The sequence below is a fragment of the Bufo bufo genome, chromosome 9, assembly GCF_905171765.1.
Source record: "Bufo bufo chromosome 9, aBufBuf1.1, whole genome shotgun sequence".
Taxonomy (NCBI): Eukaryota; Metazoa; Chordata; class Amphibia; order Anura; family Bufonidae; genus Bufo; species Bufo bufo.
The window spans coordinates 28,105,959-28,125,111 of NC_053397.1; the positions used below are offsets into that span (position 1 = coordinate 28,105,959).

Consider the following 19,153-nt stretch of genomic DNA (forward strand, 5'->3'; position numbering starts at 1 on the left):
GACTATTTTATCTTGAACCCTCGGCCCGGTGGTCTGGTCATGTTCCATAGGGCTGAATGTTATTCCAAGGTTATACGTTATTCCATTAGTGTTCTTACTTCTAACTGCGACGAGGATGCCTCCTTCTTGTAGACGCAGTAGAGGGAGTCAGAACTTTTCCCAGGCTTTCCGATGCTTTATTAGAGCATGAAACATTCATCGGGAGCTTGTGAAATTCCTCCTCCGTTCTTGAAAGGTGAATGTTGAAGAACTCGAAGCAAACATTTATTACGACAGTGGATACAAAGTGTCCTCTCTCACATGAACTCATATGTCTTCTAATGGAGATACCATGAGTGAGGATTTCTATTTTGCCATTGTCCAGGGCATGACGGCTCGGGAGTCTTTGTGATCAATGCAGTCATGGGCTTATTTTTTGTAAAAAAATGAGTATACAAATGGATTTTGCCTATAGCCACCAAACAGATGTAGGCCTCTTCCACACGTCCATGATGACATCCCTGGCAAGATGGTCAGTGGTTCATCCGTGAAGATGTCCATGAAGGATGTGTGTTTGGTTCGTGTGTGTCTTTTTTTGCCCTTGTGCGTCGTCAGACACTGCTAGGCTGAAAATTAATTTCTAGAGCATCTCCTACCAACAGTCCTTCAAAACCACGGACCAAACACGGATGGCATCCTTCGTTTTCATGGACCTATAGACTGTAATGTGCATGAAGGATCCATAATCATGGTCAAAAATAGGTCATGCTTCTGTGGTCTCACCATGGACTCACACTCTGTGGAGAACCATTGATGTGTGAATACAGACATTAAAGTCCATAGATACATGAGAGACCATGATTCACATCTGAACTGCAGTGTAAAGTATGGTGGAGGAAAAAAAAACAGCAGCCTAGGTTTCTTATGACTCTGATCTGATTCCTTTAGCCACATGTGCTAAACATCAAGGGAATCTTTCACTGGGTTTATGCTGTCCCACCTGAAGACAGCTTACAGTTGTGACAGACACCCTGACTCCAGAGGTGGGTCACTTTGTATATATATATATATATAATTTTTTTTACAAAAATCACTTTTTATCTGCTGTTCTAGTATTCATGAACAGAAGCAGCATTGGACCGTCCCCCCAGAGTAGCAGAGGATGCTCCGGTGGGCCCAGGCTCTGATACCATAGTGGGCCCCCTAATGCCCAGGAGAAGAAAAAAAACTTGGAGACAGTAAATTGACACTAGAGACTTTATTGATGATATAGGGGCTGGGCCCTGAGAATAATTTCCTCTGGAGGGCCCAAGGAAACCCAGTCCGAACCTGTCACTACTTTACACTGCCCTTATAGAAGGCAGACATACCCAGGGAAGATTCTTCTCAATTCTGCTGTATAGACTGGAAAGTGGAGAACCCCTTTAAGTTCCAGTGCATCTGAATACCAGGGGATTGAGCGGTTACATCAGCCATTTGGTGAACACATCTGAGGACAGATTCAGTCATCATATTAGTGGAGAAGTGTTGGACAGGGCAGTGGTTGTGACATGTAGGACAAGCCCATGGGTCATGCAGGACACGTGAATATGGCTGTGCAGCTTTATCACATTTATGTGTCACCACCAGACATCTGAGAAGCTCTGACAGACGTCCTTCAGAACCTCCTCCTTGAGGTTCCTTTTGTTTTTCTTTCATTTTCTCATCTCGTTAGCCTCTCTCAGCTGTCATGTAGTTGCACTGATTGCATCCCTTTAAATCCCTTCCCATACTGCATCACTTTGCGGTTTATACAACTTCCTGGAGTATATGCATGCTGGATGCTACTACTGAGTCTTCTACAGATAAGTTTTGTTCATTCATTTGTATTTCCCTGTTTGCTGGATCCCAGGCGACCCTGACTCCCTCCGTATCAAGTGTAGGGAGCCGGTGGTCGTGTCCCCTCCCTATTATAGGGTGTTCAGGTGTCATACAGTCGAGTTACGAGGATATGCGATCATCTACCATTGAGATTTTTGCATAGGCTGAGCAGTTAGGGAGAGAGCCAGGTCTGTTGCAGGGCTATCCCTTTGGTTCCTTAGTTTTGGATCCAGTCAGTCGGATCTTCATTTTGTGTCTTCTAGTTTTCTGTACACCTTCCGTGACATTATGATGGCGATCAGAGACTACAATCTGTGATATTTTATCTGAGCAGTTATCTCTATATTATTTTGCTAGGTAGGAGACCTGCACCTCTATTAGGTAAGTATCTGACAAGCCTTTTATACCTATTAATGACTCTGAAGACTGGGAGCTGAACTATGATTTAGCAAAGGATATTTCTTGCATTGACCATATTGGGGCAGCAGAGGGCAGCAGAACACCACCTATCTCTAGTCCTAGATCACTAGTATGCTCTATGTGCTTGTAGATATACTGCCAAATACCCGGAGAGCAAGTTATAAATACATGGAAAGAGTGAAGCGGACATGTGATTGTGTGCACAGAGTAAGGCCTATATCAATCATCTGCATACGGCTGCAGACATGGACTGGCCCACACGGGGATACAGGTGAATCCCCCGGTGGGCCCCTGAGCAAGGTGGGCCCCTAGTCCCCTGCACAAGTGGCACATAACACAGTAATCTTACGGCACTACATACATATATTCAATGTACAGCACCTCAACCAGAAACTCCCCAGTTTATTATTCTAGACGCGATCAGAGCTGAGATGACTTTTAGGTATAGAGCATAGCCGCCAGTGTCCTCTTCTCCCCAGGACCTACCTTCTCAAAGTTGCTGCAGGGACCCTTATATTCAATCATCCGGTAGAATCCTGCTGCTGTGTGAGCAGGTAATATTTGAATGTACCCCCAAAATACATTTTACTGGTGGGCCCGTTTAGTTTTTTTTCGGACTGCATGCGGAACCATTCACTTCAATGGGTCCTTAAAAAAAAAACACGGAAGTTACTCCATGTGCATTCCGTTTCCGTATTTCAGTTCCGAAAAAAATAGAACATGTCCTATTATTGTCTGCATTACGGACAAGGATAGTGCTGTTCTATGAAGGGCCAGCTGTTCCGTTCCGCAAAATACGGAATGCACACGGATGTCATCCGTATTTTTTTCGGATCCGTTTTTTTTTTGCGGACCGCAAAATACATACGGTCGTGTGCAAGAGGCCTAAGGCTAATACCCTGGTCACACCAGGTCTAAAAAAGGGGGTATCCCATGGGCAGGAAAGGGGGCGGGCAGGCATACCCGTCTTATTTATCATTTTCTACGCCTGTTTTAGGCATAGAAAATAGTCTAAACCTATGCCAGCAAGGGAGCTGGCGTAGATTTAGACAGGCGGTGGATACGCCTCTACATAAATTCGGTGAATCCACTGGTATCTAAAACGCCGGTCTAAATAAATGACCCCCTTTGATTGTACTTTGTAAATGAATAATAATTGTTATAATAATTGCAGACATTTTTACCCATCAATCATCCCCCCCCCTCAGCTACACCGGACAGAACACCAGGACCCAGGAGCCGCAACTAATTGCAATTCACCTGATCACTCTTCTTAACAATCTAGAGCAGGGGTCAGCAACCTCCGGCACTCCAGGTGTTGGGAAACTACATCTCCCAGCATGCACACTTGCTTGGCTGCTCTCTAAACTCCTACACAGGTGGAAAGAGCACGCTGGGAGTTGCAGTTGCATAGCAGCTGAAGTGCCGAAGGTTGCTGATCCCTGATCTAGAGCTCATATGTCAGACTCATGGCCCTCCAGCTGTTGCAAAAACCACAACTTCCATCATGCTCAGACAGACTACAGCTATCCTATCAGGGCATGCTGGGAGTTGTAGTTTTGCAATCCCTGATCTAGAGTTAATGCAAATCGTCACCATAAAAACTGAGTGAAAACCAAAAAGTCCTTCTCAAAACTTATGGCACAAGACACTAGTGTCTAGGATCTGACAGGTGACAGAATATCAAATATTCTGGATTATTCAATAGCCATAGACAAGTACATAGAAATCTGTGGATATACAGTGCACAGACACACGCAGGAGAACATGTTGACTATTTGACTGATTTCAGCTCCAAAAACTATAAAATAAAAGAAAAAAATGACTGTTGTCAAGGACAACCTATCATGGAAAAGACCCAAATCTTGGGTAGTTAAAAAAAAGAGTTAAGGAGACAGTCTCATGAAGGGAACCCCTATCCACTTGCTCTACTAGGACATCACAGAGGATGGTCTTTTGTTTGGGATCTCCTTCTATGAGCCAGAATAGAGAGCCGTTCTGTAGGTTGCAACATTTGAACGGCCACCATTGACCACTACCGAAGCTCCAAGGGAAATGCGTGGCCGGACGTGAGCTTAGCTCTGTGATAACAGGTGATCCCGGGGGATGGCGACGCCGGACCCGCAAACCGTATTATGCAATGGCATGACTAGAAATGACTGGGCCCTACAGCAAATTTTTGAATGTCCTCCGCCCCCCAACAACGTCTTCACTAGTCCCATCCTCTAGTGCAGGCACGCTCAACCTGCGGCCCCTCAAGATGTTGCAAAACTACAACTCCCATCATTTCCGGACAGCCTACAGCTATCAGCCTACAGAAGGGCATGGTGGGAGTTGTAGTTTTACAACAGCTGGAGGGCCGCAGGTTGAGCATGCCTGCTCTAGTGCAACACTCACTCCTGTGGTTAGTCAAGATGGCTCTCTCAGACCAGCCGCTCCGTCCGTTTCCTAAACGTATGTACTGTATGTTGTGTCATTGTAGGTAATACTGTGTTAGGAGGCCCTGATAAAATCTTTCTATCCTCCTCTCGGGTGTGCCTCTTCTGGCCCCGTAGCAGCCGCTTCCCCGCTTCCACTATAGCTGCGCCCCCCGGGATTATGCATTGCTTCTTGGGGAGAAGAAAGGCACCCACAGAGACACCCTGGCCGGTTCATATAGCGCCTGAAGGTGCAGTTGGACGGAAGAGATGTAGATTTAGACAAGGTGCGGTTAAGTCTTTCTTTACTGAAATAACTTGAGTAATCCATTACAACAATGACAAACCGTAACGGGAATTCTCTCCTATTGTACGCGGATATGAACAGTCTCATGAAAGAATTAAGCTGCATTTAGACGCGGCGAGGAGCAGCCCAGTGTCGGGAAGGAAGTGCTCATTAAGGGGAGGCGAAGAGCTCCATTCACATGCAGCGATCACCTCCACAGTATGAGGACGAGCGATGACTTACAGACCACAACCGTGAACCAGGAGGGTGGGTCATTAAGGGTACGACTACACGGCGCGGTCGTGTCACAGTCATGCTGCGGTTAGAGAATGCATATGGCCGATCGCATTCGGCTGCCGCATGTATAATCATGCTTTTAGAGTGGTTTTTGGTCTGCGATCATTTATAAACTGTTGTGAATTTTTCTGTTTCTTCAGTAGCGTTGAGCGGAACGAGCTTGTGATCCTAGATCCGAAGTCGAAAACTTAGTTTGAATGCTGTAAGGAGATCCGCCAAGGTGAAGTTCCTTATCTCTGAAGTTGTGCGAGATTTTGGTGAATAACTTCGGATATTGATTATTCAACTTTAAAACAAATTTAAATCTGGGATGCGAAGTCGGCTTCGGTACCCAGATACCAGTAGGTACCAAAGCCGACTTTGGATCCCAGTTTTAAAATTATTTTCAAGTTGAAAAATCGAAATCCGAAGTTACTGACGTCTCGCACAACGTCTGAGATAACAAATTTCACCTTGCCGGAACCCATGCATTTGAATGCTGTATGGAGACAGATCTCCGTACCACATTCAAACAAAGTTTTGACCGAAGCGATTTCAGATCTAGTATCCAAAGCTTACTTCGCTCAACACTAATTTTCAGCATTCAGACAGTCCCCCCTCAGCTACACTGGACAGAACACTAGGACCAAGAGCCACAACCCAGACAATCCCCCCTCAGCTACACCGGACAGAACACTAGGACCAAGAGCCACAACCCAGACAATCCCCCCTCAGCTACACTGGACAGAACACTAGGACCCAAGAGCCACAACCCAGACAATCCCCCCTCAGCTACACCGGACAGAACACTAGGACCCAAGAGCCACAACCCAGACAATCCCCCCTCAGCTACACTGGACAGAACACTAGGACCCAAGAGCCACAACCCAGACAGTCCCCCCTCAGCTACACCGGACAGAACACTAGGACCCAAGAGCCACAACCCAGACAATCCCCCCTCAGCTACACTGGACAGAACACTAGGACCCAAGAGCCACAACCCAGACAGTCCCCCCTCAGCTACACCGGACAGAACACTAGGACCCAAGAGCCACAACCCAGACAGTCCCCCCTCAGCTACACCGGACAGAACACTAGGACCCAAGAGCCACAACCCAGACAATCCCCCCTCAGCTACACCGGACAGAACACTAGGACCCAAGAGCAACAACCCAGACAATCCCCCCTCAGCTACAACGGACAGAACACTAGGACCCAAGAGCCACAACCCAGACAATCCCCCCTCAGCTACACCGGACAGAACACTAGGACCAAGAGCCACAACCCAGACAATCCCCCCTCAGCTACACCGGACAGAACACTAGGACCAAGAGCCACAACCCAGACAATCCCCCCTCAGCTACACCGGACAGAACACTAGGACCCAAGAGCCACAACCCAGACAATCCCCCCTCAGCTACACCGGACAGAACACTAGGACCCAAGAGCCACAACCCAGACAATCCCCCCTCAGCTACACCGGACAGAACACTAGGACCCAAGAGCCACAACCCAGACAATCCCCCCTCAGCTACACCGGACAGAACACTAGGACCCAAGAGCCACAACCCAGACAATCCCCCCTCAGCTACACCGGACAGAACACTAGGACCCAAGAGCCACAACCCAGACAATCCCCCCTCAGCTACACCGGACAGAACACTAGGACCCAAGAGCCACAACCCAGACAATCCCCCCTCAGCTACACCGGACAGAACACTAGGACCCAAGAGCCACAACCCAGACAATCCCCCCTCAGCTACACCGGACAGAACACTAGGACCCAAGAGCCACAACCCAGACAGTCCCCCCTCAGCTACACCGGACAGAACACTAGGACCCAAGAGCCACAACCCAGACAATCCCCCCTCAGCTACACTGGACAGAACACTAGGACCCAAGAGCCACAACCCAGACAGTCCCCCCTCAGCTACACCGGACAGAACACTAGGACCCAAGAGCCACAACCCAGACAATCCCCCCTCAGCTACACCGGACAGAACACTAGGACCCAAGGGCCACAACCCAGACAATCCCCCCTCAGCTACACCGGACAGAACACTAGGACCCAAGAGCCACAACCCAGACAATCCCCCCTCAGCTACACTGGACAGAACACTAGGACCAAGAGCCACAACCCAGACAGTCCCCACTCAGCTACACCGGACAGAACACTAGGACCTAAGAGCCACAACCCAGACAATCCCCCCTCAGCTACACCCGACAGAACACTAGGACCAAGAGCCACAACCCAGACAATCCCCCCTCAGCTACACCGGACAGAACACTAGGACCCAAGAGCCACAACCCAGACAGTCCCCCCTCTACTACACCGGACAGAACACTAGGACCCAAGAGCCACAACCCAGACAATCCCCCCTCAGCTACACCGGACAGAACACTAGGACCCAAGAGCCACAACCCAGACAATCCCCCCTCAGCTACACCGGACAGAACACTAGGACCAAGAGCCACAACCCAGACAATCCCCCCTCAGCTACACCGGACAGAACACTAGGACCCAAGAGCCACAACCCAGACAATCCCCCCTCAGCTACACCGGACAGAACACTAGGACCCAAGAGCCACAACCCAGACAGTCCCCCCTCAACTACACCGGACAGAACACTAGGACCCAAGAGCCACAACCCAGACAATCCCCCCTCAGCTACACCGGACAGAACACTAGGACCCAAGAGCCACAACCCAGACAATCCCCCCTCAGCTACACCGGACAGAACACTAGGACCCAAGAGCCACAACCCAGACAATCCCCTCTCAGCTACACCGGACAGAACACTAGGACCAAGAGCCACAACCCAGACAGTCGCCCCTCAGCTACACCGGACAGAACACTAGGACCAAGAGCCACAACCGCAGACAATCCCCCCTCAGCTACACCGGACAGAACACTAGGACCAAGAGCCACAACCCAGACAATCCCCCCTCAGCTACACTGGACAGAACACTAGGACCCAAGAGCCACAACCCAGACAATCCCCACTCAGCTACACCGGACAGAACACTAGGACCAAGAGCCACAACCCAGACAGTCCCCCTCAGCTACACCGGACAGAACACTAGGACCAAGAGCCACAACCGCAGACAATCCCCCCTCAGCTACACCGGACAGAACACTAGGACCAAGAGCCACAACCCAGGCAATCCCCCAAACACATCAAGTGGAGAACCCCTTTGAAGCTCGTTGCTTAGGATTTGACCGGAATAGGGGCACTTGCGATGTTAGAGCAGACAGCATACGCTTGGCCAGCACCTCCAGCCCATATGAAGCAGCATGCAGAGACTAGCCTGGCGTAGTATTACAGTAATGGTGTGGTTTCATGTTTTGTAACATTCGATTGTAATGCGGATGGAAATGTTTGCAATGTTCGGCTTCATCTACCCTGAATCCTGAGATCATATAATATCTGAATAAACACATTTGCTAATACTAAGTGCTTCCCTGCTCATTGCTTGTGTCTGCATGCAAAACACACCTTGTGAGGTATGAGGTTTTTCTGGGAGAGGCGTGCCGTACTCTCTAACAAATAATTTAATTGCCATGTACCACCGAAAGTGCCAGGACTGTACATTCCCATCACCCAGGCCTGCTGTGCGGTCTTAGCAGGATGAGGGCACTGCTTCTGCTGTTATCCTTCAGCATTTTTCAAGGTTAGTATACCGTACTGAGAGGCCTAGGTTTGTGCTTATTTCATATATGTCTTCCCAACCATGGTTAATTTGAATTCTATGGTAGCTGGTGAGAGGCAGGGGCGTAGGTAGTCATCAAGCTTCTCTGATTCGCCTTGACATTTGGCAGATGGGCCCAAATAATTTGGTACAAAATGTATTTGCCAAGAATCTCAAATTTATAAAACAAGCGTAGCTTTAGCCACAGAATATTTTCTACAACTATGGCATTATTGTACGTAATTTGTGTTTGCAGAGTGCTGTTGCAGTGTGTTTTTTGCTGTGACACATAGGAATACACCAGTAATATATACAGTACATGGCACATGGTTGAGCAGGGCCTGGTTACAGGTTTTGGATTTGGACCTGGTAGCCTCCAGTTATACCGGTAAGGTTCCCCAGAAAACCACTCACTTGTAAGGTATGTATTTCAGCACACATTCTGCACCTATACCCTGTGCACCTCATGCAGGCTTCCCCAAGACCAATTTCAGTACAAAAAAACATTAGTGTCTTATTTCAGGTGGAAAACACCAAGGATCAGACCCACTGAGTGACAATTGGGCGCATGCTCATCCAAGTCTGCTGCACAGCAAATCAGCGGCAGAAATTCGATATGTGAACGAACCCTTCTAGTAGGAAGGAATGGCAAACTGATTTCAGCCGGCCCAAAAATGCTTGGTATGAGGGCTGACAAAGCAGGCAATCTAACGCAGCCAGTACAGACCATTACGACATTATTTACCCTAATATGAACAGGGCAAAAGTCTGGACGCACCCATTTAACTGGTGTCATTTGTAGAACGTGGGGGTCATTTACAAAGATCGGCTTTTTACAGCGGTCTTTCTTTCCGTCCCTGCACTGCCAGAGGATTTACCTAATTTATGATGAGGTGTGCTCCCCATATTAAATTATGCCCACCTCCGGCAGTTTATGCATGTGGAGTGAAAACTACCCCAGCCCCTGACTGGAGTCGTTTTTATTCCTCTTTTTCTCCTCTTTTACACTAATAGAAGGCTCGGCCCGGCCCCCTCCACGCCCTTGCCGCTTCCAGGCGACGAGGATGGTGTGAACATGCCCAGTGCGCTCTCCTTCACTTTCGGGGGCTTGTTTTACAAATAGGTGTCATCGGCACTAATCTGGCAATGACGTCGAAAAATGATGTCCTTTATTTAAAATATATGAACATAAAATACCCAATCATGCATAAAATAAATAACAATAACCATATATGGCAATCCACCTGTGCACCCGTAATAAACCGTTTTTATTAGGTTTTTAACAAGTGTGCATACTAATACTATGTACAGCTGGATTGCCATATATTGTTATTTTATGTATAGTTTGGTATTTTATGTTCATATATTTTCTAATAAAGAGTATAATTTTTCAACGTTATTGACAAATTAGCATCAATGAGTGGGAGTGCCGGCAACCAATTGACCATTGCCATGGCTGCCGATACATCTCCGATGTTTTGATCCGAGCAGCCAATAGCAGGCTGTGACAGGGATGAGCCTCCTTAGCATCGCCACAGGCGCCGCGGAGAAGGTAAGTATAATGTATAAGAGGGGCCCAGGTATTGGGGGGAGGGTCATTATAGGGGTTGGATAACCACTTCAATAATTATATTTCATATCCAGTTTTGGGCAGACAGTTCGAGCACCGCGATTTCCAATTATTAATTATTAGTGAGCCACTGAATATATGTTATTTAGGGACATTTTTATATCCTAATGATATGCCAGGACGCAACCACATTAAGGCTAGGACTACACAACGACATGTGTCGCGCGACAATAAGTGACAGATAGGGAACAACTACACTGCAACATTTGTCGCGCAACATTTTGTCGCACCAGAGTTGCGCGACAATTTTTCAAAATTGATAGTCTATGGTGTCGCAATGCGGCATGCGACGCGACAGCCGCAGAAAAATCATCTCGAATGGATTTTCTGCGACTGTTGCGTCTCAGACGCAGCATGTCGCATGTTGCAGTGCGACACATAGACTATCATTATAAAAATTGTCGCGCGACATTGATGCGACAAAATGTTGCGCGACAAATGTCGTCGTGTAGACCTAGCCTTAGTCTTCTGCAGTCTCATAGAGTTGAGTGGAGCAGACTTGTGGTCTCCCATTCTAGTGATATATGGTGGCCCCAGCAGTCGGACCTTGACGCTTATCTCTTAACCTGTGTATAGAAGATAAGTGTTTGGTTAAAGGGCTTCTCCAAGATTCTGATATTTGATTGGTGGGGGGCCATCTTCCAGCACCCCCTCTGATCAGCTGTTTGAAGAGGCCGCTGCGCTCCGGTGAGTGCTGCAGCCTTTTTCTAGATCAGTGATGTCACGTTCATTGGTGGCATGACCTAGGCGCAGCTCAGTCCCATACAAGTGACTAGTGCTGGGAAAGATGACTACAAGCATATATATATATATATTCCTCTATCACATCATTTGTTTCTTGCCTCCTCAGTGATCTTTTCCGCTCCAACGTTATTTCTGCCTAACAACGTGACCATCCCTGAAGATGCCCCTCGGAGCACACTGGTGGCAAGGATTACGGCGACTGCCGCACGGTTTGATTCTATAGTTGGAGCCCCTTTTATAGTGAACTCAAATCCAGTGATGCACCCCTTCGCGATTATTCTGAAAGCTGTCAATTATTGGGAGGTATGCATAATGATCTGCACATGTACTATATAAGGGCTAATGTACACGGCCGTTGCCCGGCATTCATTGTATGGGTCCGCAATCCGGGAGATGCTGTACGGTGCGGAACGGAGGCACGGATCGGAAGCCCACGGAAGCACTACGGAGTGCAGATTTTAGGTCCAAAATCTCTGCAGCTTGATAATTGGTGTCATTGTGTCTGCCTGTAGTCACCACTAGGGGGAGCTAATTACATATGAATTTATGTAGCTACAATTGAACTCAAATGGGAGAAGAGTCATTCTGTGTGCAGTGAGCTCCCCCTAGTGGTGGCTGCCGGCAGCTGCTATGTCTGCTATAGCAAGCAAGGAAAACAGGTTGGCCCCCTCCCAACAGATGCCCCACAGTAGTCAGTTGCCTGTCTCTATAGAAGGTACAGCACTGGGACACATGGATTGCCACCCAGCTTTTTTACACTCCGTATCCATAACCAGACCCTGTGAGAGCTGTAATGCTGGCCATTGATGGTGTAGTTTTGGTATCCACACTAGTAAGGGACTAAAAATTGACGGGACTTGACACTAGACATTTGTTTTCTATTCTAGACACCTAATTGCCTTGTTGGGGGCAATTTTAAGGTACCCGCACACATTTCGGATTACGCATGGTTTTCCCACATAGATTCTCATATGAAAATCTGCATCGTAAATGATATGTGTGAACATATCCTTATGGGCGCCATTTGATCTACTCGATCAGCATTAATAGGGCATTTTACTGGAAACATAATGTTAAGGCTTTTGTGAGAAATCCCTTTAAGAAGAAGCCTGTTTTATTGACTCTAATCGCTGATCTTATAATAGTGTAATTACTTCTCCAGTTTATGGACTTTCCGTTCTTTCATCAGTTTGTTCAGTGCTGTCGGATCATTTTTCTATGTAGATTCGGCTTAACTTGAATTTATTTCCCATGTTGACTTCTCTATGATAACAATTAACATAATTCAGGAAAGATGATGAACAGGTTGTAGATCTAAGGGATTTGAGGGCAATCTGTTCTCTTTGTAAACGGCACAAACATCACATTTTTAACCTTTGTGCAAACAGTACATGTATATAGACCGGCACTCGCTGTTGATAATTCTTTCTTTGTATTTATTCAGTCACATGTACAGGCAATTTTTTTTTTTTTTTTTTTTTGTGAGATGCACATCACCTAATATGCTTAATTGGTAGTAGGCTTTCGAGCCTATACAGCTTGGAGTAAGACAACATGCATAAAGAGGATGATGTGGTCAAAATACTCATTTGCCTAATAATTCTAATTTTTTTTTTTTTTTTGTTGATAATTCTTTCTTTGTATTTATTCAGTCACATGTACAGGCAATAAGTGACGCGTGCGTTTCGGTGCTGCCGCACCTTCCTCAGACTTATCCTCATACAAAGAACATTTCATGTTTAAATAGAGCGCCCAAACACAGGGAAATGACATCACACAGAAAACCACACCCACCAATCAGTGTTAAAACAAAAACATATGAGTTCCTTTAAATTCACTTTAGTTTGTTCCTTACTTCTTTCTTCCTTCATTATGTTCGCTGTAAATAATATATAGAAAAAAATCCATTTATTTTCTTACAAAGGATATTTTTGTCCAAAAATTATTATTTTCATCATTTTCTTTTTTCTTTTTATTTTTTGTTTTAAAGTTTTTTATTTGTTTTTAATTGCACTATTGCAATACTCAAAAATATAACATTATAGAAAAATTATTATCCTGAGAAAAATATTATTATACCAAGGTGATCTATCAGAGGAAGCTTTGTACATTATACTCCCGGTTGAGTCCGTGGGGCTCAATCGTTCGTAATCGATGTATCCAATAAGCCTCCCTCTGCAGCAATAACTTGTTCCTATCTCCACCCCGACGTGGAAGGGGTACACTGTCTATAATCTGGTAACGCAACTGTGCCACTGTGTGTCTATGTGCATGGAAGTGGAATGGTACAGGAAATAATAAATTTTGCTTGCGGATGGTGGACTTGTGGTTACTAAGTCTGTCTTTCATCCTAGTGGAAGTCTCTCCCACGTACAATAGACCACAGGGGCACTTTAAAATATATATATATATTATATGGCACAATTTGAGACGGATTTCGTCTATACTAATGATTTCTATAGAAAACACTGCAAATTCTGGCGTCGTTTTATCGATGACATTATTTGCGTATGGCGCGGCGACGTTCGATCCCTTCAACAATTTACTCTTCACCTCAATTCTGTCTGGCCTGAGTTGAAATTCACTCTGCATTTTGATGTACAAAAAATTTCTTTCCTAGACACGTGGGTAATTAAGGGAGACACAGGTGGGTTATACACGGATCTATTTACAAAAAATACAGATCGAAATAGCTTACTCATGTATACTAGCAACCACCCAGCAGCCACAAAAAAATCCCTCCCCTTTTCCCAATTTCAAAGGGTTAAGCGCATAGTGGGCACAGCTGAATTATGTAAGGAAAGATTAGACGAAATGAGCCAGAAATTTAAGGAGAGAGGTTATCCCGATCACTTATTAAAAGAACAAAGGAACCGAGTTGAGATAAAACAACAGGATAAGCCCCTAAAAGAACCACGGATTCCACTTGTAATTCAGTATCATCCATGGTCTCAGAGATTGAGAGGGATAATAAATAAACATTGGAATGTAGTGTCAAAGTCATACCCACAAGTAGTGGAGTTTAAACTACCACCTATGATGTGCTTCAAAAGAGCCACAAATATACGTGATAAGATAGTACGGGCTGACATTGGAAGTAGTAAAACTGCATCTATACAGAGAGTACTGGCTACTCCTAAAATGGGAACTTTTCCCTGCTTAAATTGCGTACACTGCTCTAGTGTGATTAAGGGTACACACTTTACACATCCACAATCTGGCGAACGCATACCTATAAAAAAAATTTTTACCTGTGACAGTCGTTTTGTTATATATATTTTAAAGTGCCCCTGTGGTCTATTGTACGTGGGAGAGACTTCCACTAGGATGAAAGACAGACTTAGTAACCACAAGTCCACCATCCGCAAGCAAAATTTATTATTTCCTGTACCATTCCACTTCCATGCACATAGACACACAGTGGCACAGTTGCGTTACCAGATTATAGACAGTGTACCCCTTCCACGTCGGGGTGGAGATAGGAACAAGTTATTGCTGCAGAGGGAGGCTTATTGGATACATCGATTACGAACGATTGAGCCCCACGGACTCAACCGGGAGTATAATGTACAAAGCTTCCTCTGATAGATCACCTTGGTATAATAATATTTTTCTCAGGATAATAATTTTTCTATAATGTTATATTTTTGAGTATTGCAATAGTGCAATTAAAAACAAATAAAAAACTTTAAAACAAAAAATAAAAAGAAAAAAGAAAATGATGAAAATAATAATTTTTGGACAAAAATATCCTTTGTAAGAAAATAAATGGATTTTTTTCTATATATTATTTACAGCGAACATAATGAAGGAAGAAAGAAGTAAGGAACAAACTAAAGTGAATTTAAAGGAACTCATATGTTTTTGTTTTAACACTGATTGGTGGGTGTGGTTTTCTGTGTGATGTCATTTCCCTGTGTTTGGGCGCTCTATTTAAACATGAAATGTTCTTTGTATGAGGATAAGTCTGAGGAAGGTGCGGCAGCACCGAAACGCACGCGTCACTTATTGCCTGTACATGTGACTGAATAAATACAAAGAAAGAATTATCAACAAAAAAAAATAAAAAATTAGAATTATTAGGCAAATGAGTATTTTGACCACATCATCCTCTTTATGCATGTTGTCTTACTCCAAGCTGTATAGGCTCGAAAGCCTACTACCAATTAAGCATATTAGGTGATGTGCATCTCTGTACTGAGAAGGGGTGTGGTCTAATGACATCAACACCCTATATCAGGTGTGCATAATTATTAGGCAACTTCCTTTCCTTTGGCAAAATGGGTCAAAAGAAGGACTTGACAGGCTCAGAAAAGTCAAAAATAGGGAGATATCTTGCAGAGGGATGCAGCACTCTTAAAATTGCAAAGCTTCTGAAGCGTGATCATCGAACAATCAAGCGTTTCATTCAAAATAGTCAACAGGGTCGCAAGAAGCGTGTGGAAAAACCAAGGCGCAAAATAACTGCCCATGAACTGAGAAAAGTCAAGCGTGCAGCTGCCAAGATGCCACTTGCCACCAGTTTGGCCATATTTCAGAGCTGCAACATCACTGGAGTGCCCAAAAGCACAAGGTGTGCAATACTCAGAGACATGGCCAAGGTAAGAAAGGCTGAAAGACGACCACCACTGAACAAGACACACAAGCTGAAACGTCAAGACTGGGCCAAGAAATATCTCAAGACTGATTTTTCTAAGGTTTTATGGACTGATGAAATGAGAGTGAGTCTTGATGGGCCAGATGGATGGGCCCGTGGCTGAATTGGTAAAGGGCAGAGAGCTCCAGTCCGACTCAGACACCAGCAAGGTGGAGGTGGAGTACTGGTTTGGGCTGGTATCATCAAATATGAGCTTGTGGGGCCTTTTCGGGTTGAGGATGGAGTCAAGCTCAACTCCCAGTCCTACTGCCAGTTTCTGGAAGACACCTTCTTCAAGCAGTGGTACAGGAAGAAGTCTGCATCCTTCAAGAAAAACATGATTTTCATGCAGGACAATGCTCCATCACACGCGTCCAAGTACTCCACAGCGTGGCTGGCAAGAAAGGGTATAAAAGAAGAAAATCTAATGACATGGCCTCCTTGTTCACCTGATCTGAACCCCATTGAGAACCTGTGGTCCATCATCAAATGTGAGATTTACAAGGAGGGAAAACAGTACACCTCTCTGAACAGTGTCTGGGAGGCTGTGGTTGCTGCTGCACGCAATGTTGATGGTGAACAGATCAAAACACTGACAGAATCCATGGATGGCAGGCTTTTGAGTGTCCTTGCAAAGAAAGGTGGCTATATTGGTCACTGATTTGTTTTTGTTTTGTTTTTGAATTTCAGAAATGTATATTTGTGAATGTTGAGATGTTATATTGGTTTCACTGGTAAAAATAAATAATTGAAATGGGTATATATTTGTTTTTTGGTAAGTTGCCTAATAATTATGCACAGTAATAGTCACCTGCACACACAGATATCCCCCTAAAATAGCTAAAACTAAAAACAAACTAAAAACTACTTCCAAAAATATTCAGCTTTGATATTAATGAGTTTTTTGGGTTCATTGAGAACATGGTTGTTGTTCAATAATAAAATTAATCCTCAAAAATACAACTTGCCTAATAATTCTGCACTCCCTGTATATAGTATATATAATACAATACATATATATATATATATATAGAATATATACTACAGTACGTGTATATGTTATATAATACAGTACATGTATATAGTATATAATACAGTACATGTACATAGTATATATAATACAATACATATATATAGAATATATACTACAGTACGTGTATATGTTATATAATACAGTACATGTGTATAGAATATATAATACAGTACACGTATATAGTATATAATACAGTACATGTATATAGTATATAATACAGTACATGTATATGATATATAATACAGTACATGTACATAGTATATAGTGTATATAGTACAGTACACGTATATAGTATATAGTACAGTACACGTATATAGTATATAGTACAGTACACATATATAGTATATAATACAGTACATGTATATAGTATATATAATACAATACATATATATAGAATATATACTACAGTACGTCTACATGTTATTTAATACAGTACATGTATATAGAATATATAATACAGTACACGTATATAGTATATATAATACAGCACACATATATGGTATATAATATAGTACACATACATAGTATATATAATACATATATATAATACAGTACATGTATATAGTATAGGGTTTTTCGGGTATCGAACTTTCGTTACCCAATCGATACTTTTAGCCCGGTATCGATACGATACCGGGATTTGTCTTTTATCGATACTGGATTGAGCTGCTCTCAGCGCGGCCATGTTCCCTCAGCATCACGGGGAGAAGGAAGCATTCTCTCCCTCCCCCTGTGCTGCTGCTGCCTCCAATGAGAGCGGAGGAGGGGAGTGCGCACTGCGCCACCAATAATAACTAACGTTTTATACATTACAAATGCAGGTGGCGGCAGAAACACATTGCTGGCACCCTGCCTCTGACAGGGCGCTGCAATCCGTGGCAATTAACTGCATCTGAGGGGTTAACTGCCACTGATCGCAGCGCCCTGTCAGAGGTCGGGTGCCGGCAATGTGTTTCTGCCGCCGCCTGCATTTGTATATTGAACGTTAATTAATATTGGTGGCGCAGTGCGCCCCCCCCCATCCCCAGTATTAAAAACATTGGTGGCGCAGTGTGCCCTCCCCCGTCCTAAGTATTAAAAACATTAGTGGCTCAGTGCGTTCTCCCCTCCCCCCAGTATTAAAAACAGTGCGCCCCCCCCAGTATTAAAAACATTGGTGGTAGTGGCCACAGGGTCCCCTCCCCTCCTCTTCATTGGTGGCAGTGGCAGCTTCTGATCGGAGCCCCAGCAGTGTAATCCTGGGGCTCCAATCGGTTACCATGGCAGCCAGGACAGCCAGGACAGCCGGGCTGCCATGGTAACCTCCCTGCTGTTGTGTGTACTATGCACAGGGCAGCAGGGAGAGTGTGAAGTCCTATTCACCCTAATAGAGCTCTATTGTTAATAGGACAAGGGATGAAAAGATCCCAGGTTCTAGCCCCTTATGGGGGAAAAAAGTTATTAAATAAGGCTACTTTCACACCTGCGTTCAGGTGTCCGCTCGTGAGCTCCGTTTGAAGGGTCTCCCAAGCGGCCCTGAACGCAGCCGTCTGGCCCTAATGCATTCTCAGTGGAGGCGGATCCACTGAGAATGCATCCGCCTGCCAGCGCTCAGCCTCCGCTCCGCTCAGTGAGCGGACACCTGAACGCTGCTTGCAGCGGAGGCGAGCGGATCCGTCCAGACTTACAATGTAAGTCAATGGGGACGGATCCGTTTGAAGATGACACAATATGGCTCAATCTTCAAACGGATCCGCCCCCATTGACTTTCAATGTAAAGTCTGGACGGATCCGCTCAGGCTACTTTCACACTTATGAAACACAGAGAGGAAATGCACCAAACAGAAATGCTACTGACTATACTGGGAAGTCATACATGCAGGTATTAAAAGCTGAGACTTTCGCCAATATGTTCCAGTCAGGAAGATATCGGAGCCCATCAATGCACCACGTCACGGTCACTCAGCATGGCAAAGGGTCCTAGCCGCTACTCTAACTATGGTGTGAACATGGTCTGGGGGTGATATAATTCAGCACACAGCCAAGCCTCCACACAAAGGCCCAGCATGAATACTGTGGTAGTACAATGTGAATGAGGCCAGGCCGTGAGCCACACCTATGCCAGACCATGTGATGGAAGTTACCAGGTGCAACAGAGTGTATAAACACACTCAAATCTAACAAGACAAAAACACAGAAATGA

The 19,153-nt window shown here is 44.9% G+C and overlaps 1 protein-coding gene across 1 annotated transcript in view; it reads left to right on the forward strand.

Moving 5' to 3' along the window:
- The first annotated feature begins 8,823 nt into the window (after positions 1–8,823).
- Positions 8,824–19,153, forward strand: part of LOC120979062 (cadherin-related family member 3-like) — a 53,323-nt gene continuing 42,993 nt past the window's right edge. Inside the window, exons 1-2 of the mRNA XM_040407587.1 lie at positions 8,824–8,910; positions 11,409–11,605. Of these exons, the coding sequence (XP_040263521.1) occupies positions 8,868–8,910; positions 11,409–11,605 (240 nt within the window). The 5' untranslated portion in view covers positions 8,824–8,867. The remainder of the gene's footprint in view (positions 8,911–11,408; positions 11,606–19,153) is intronic.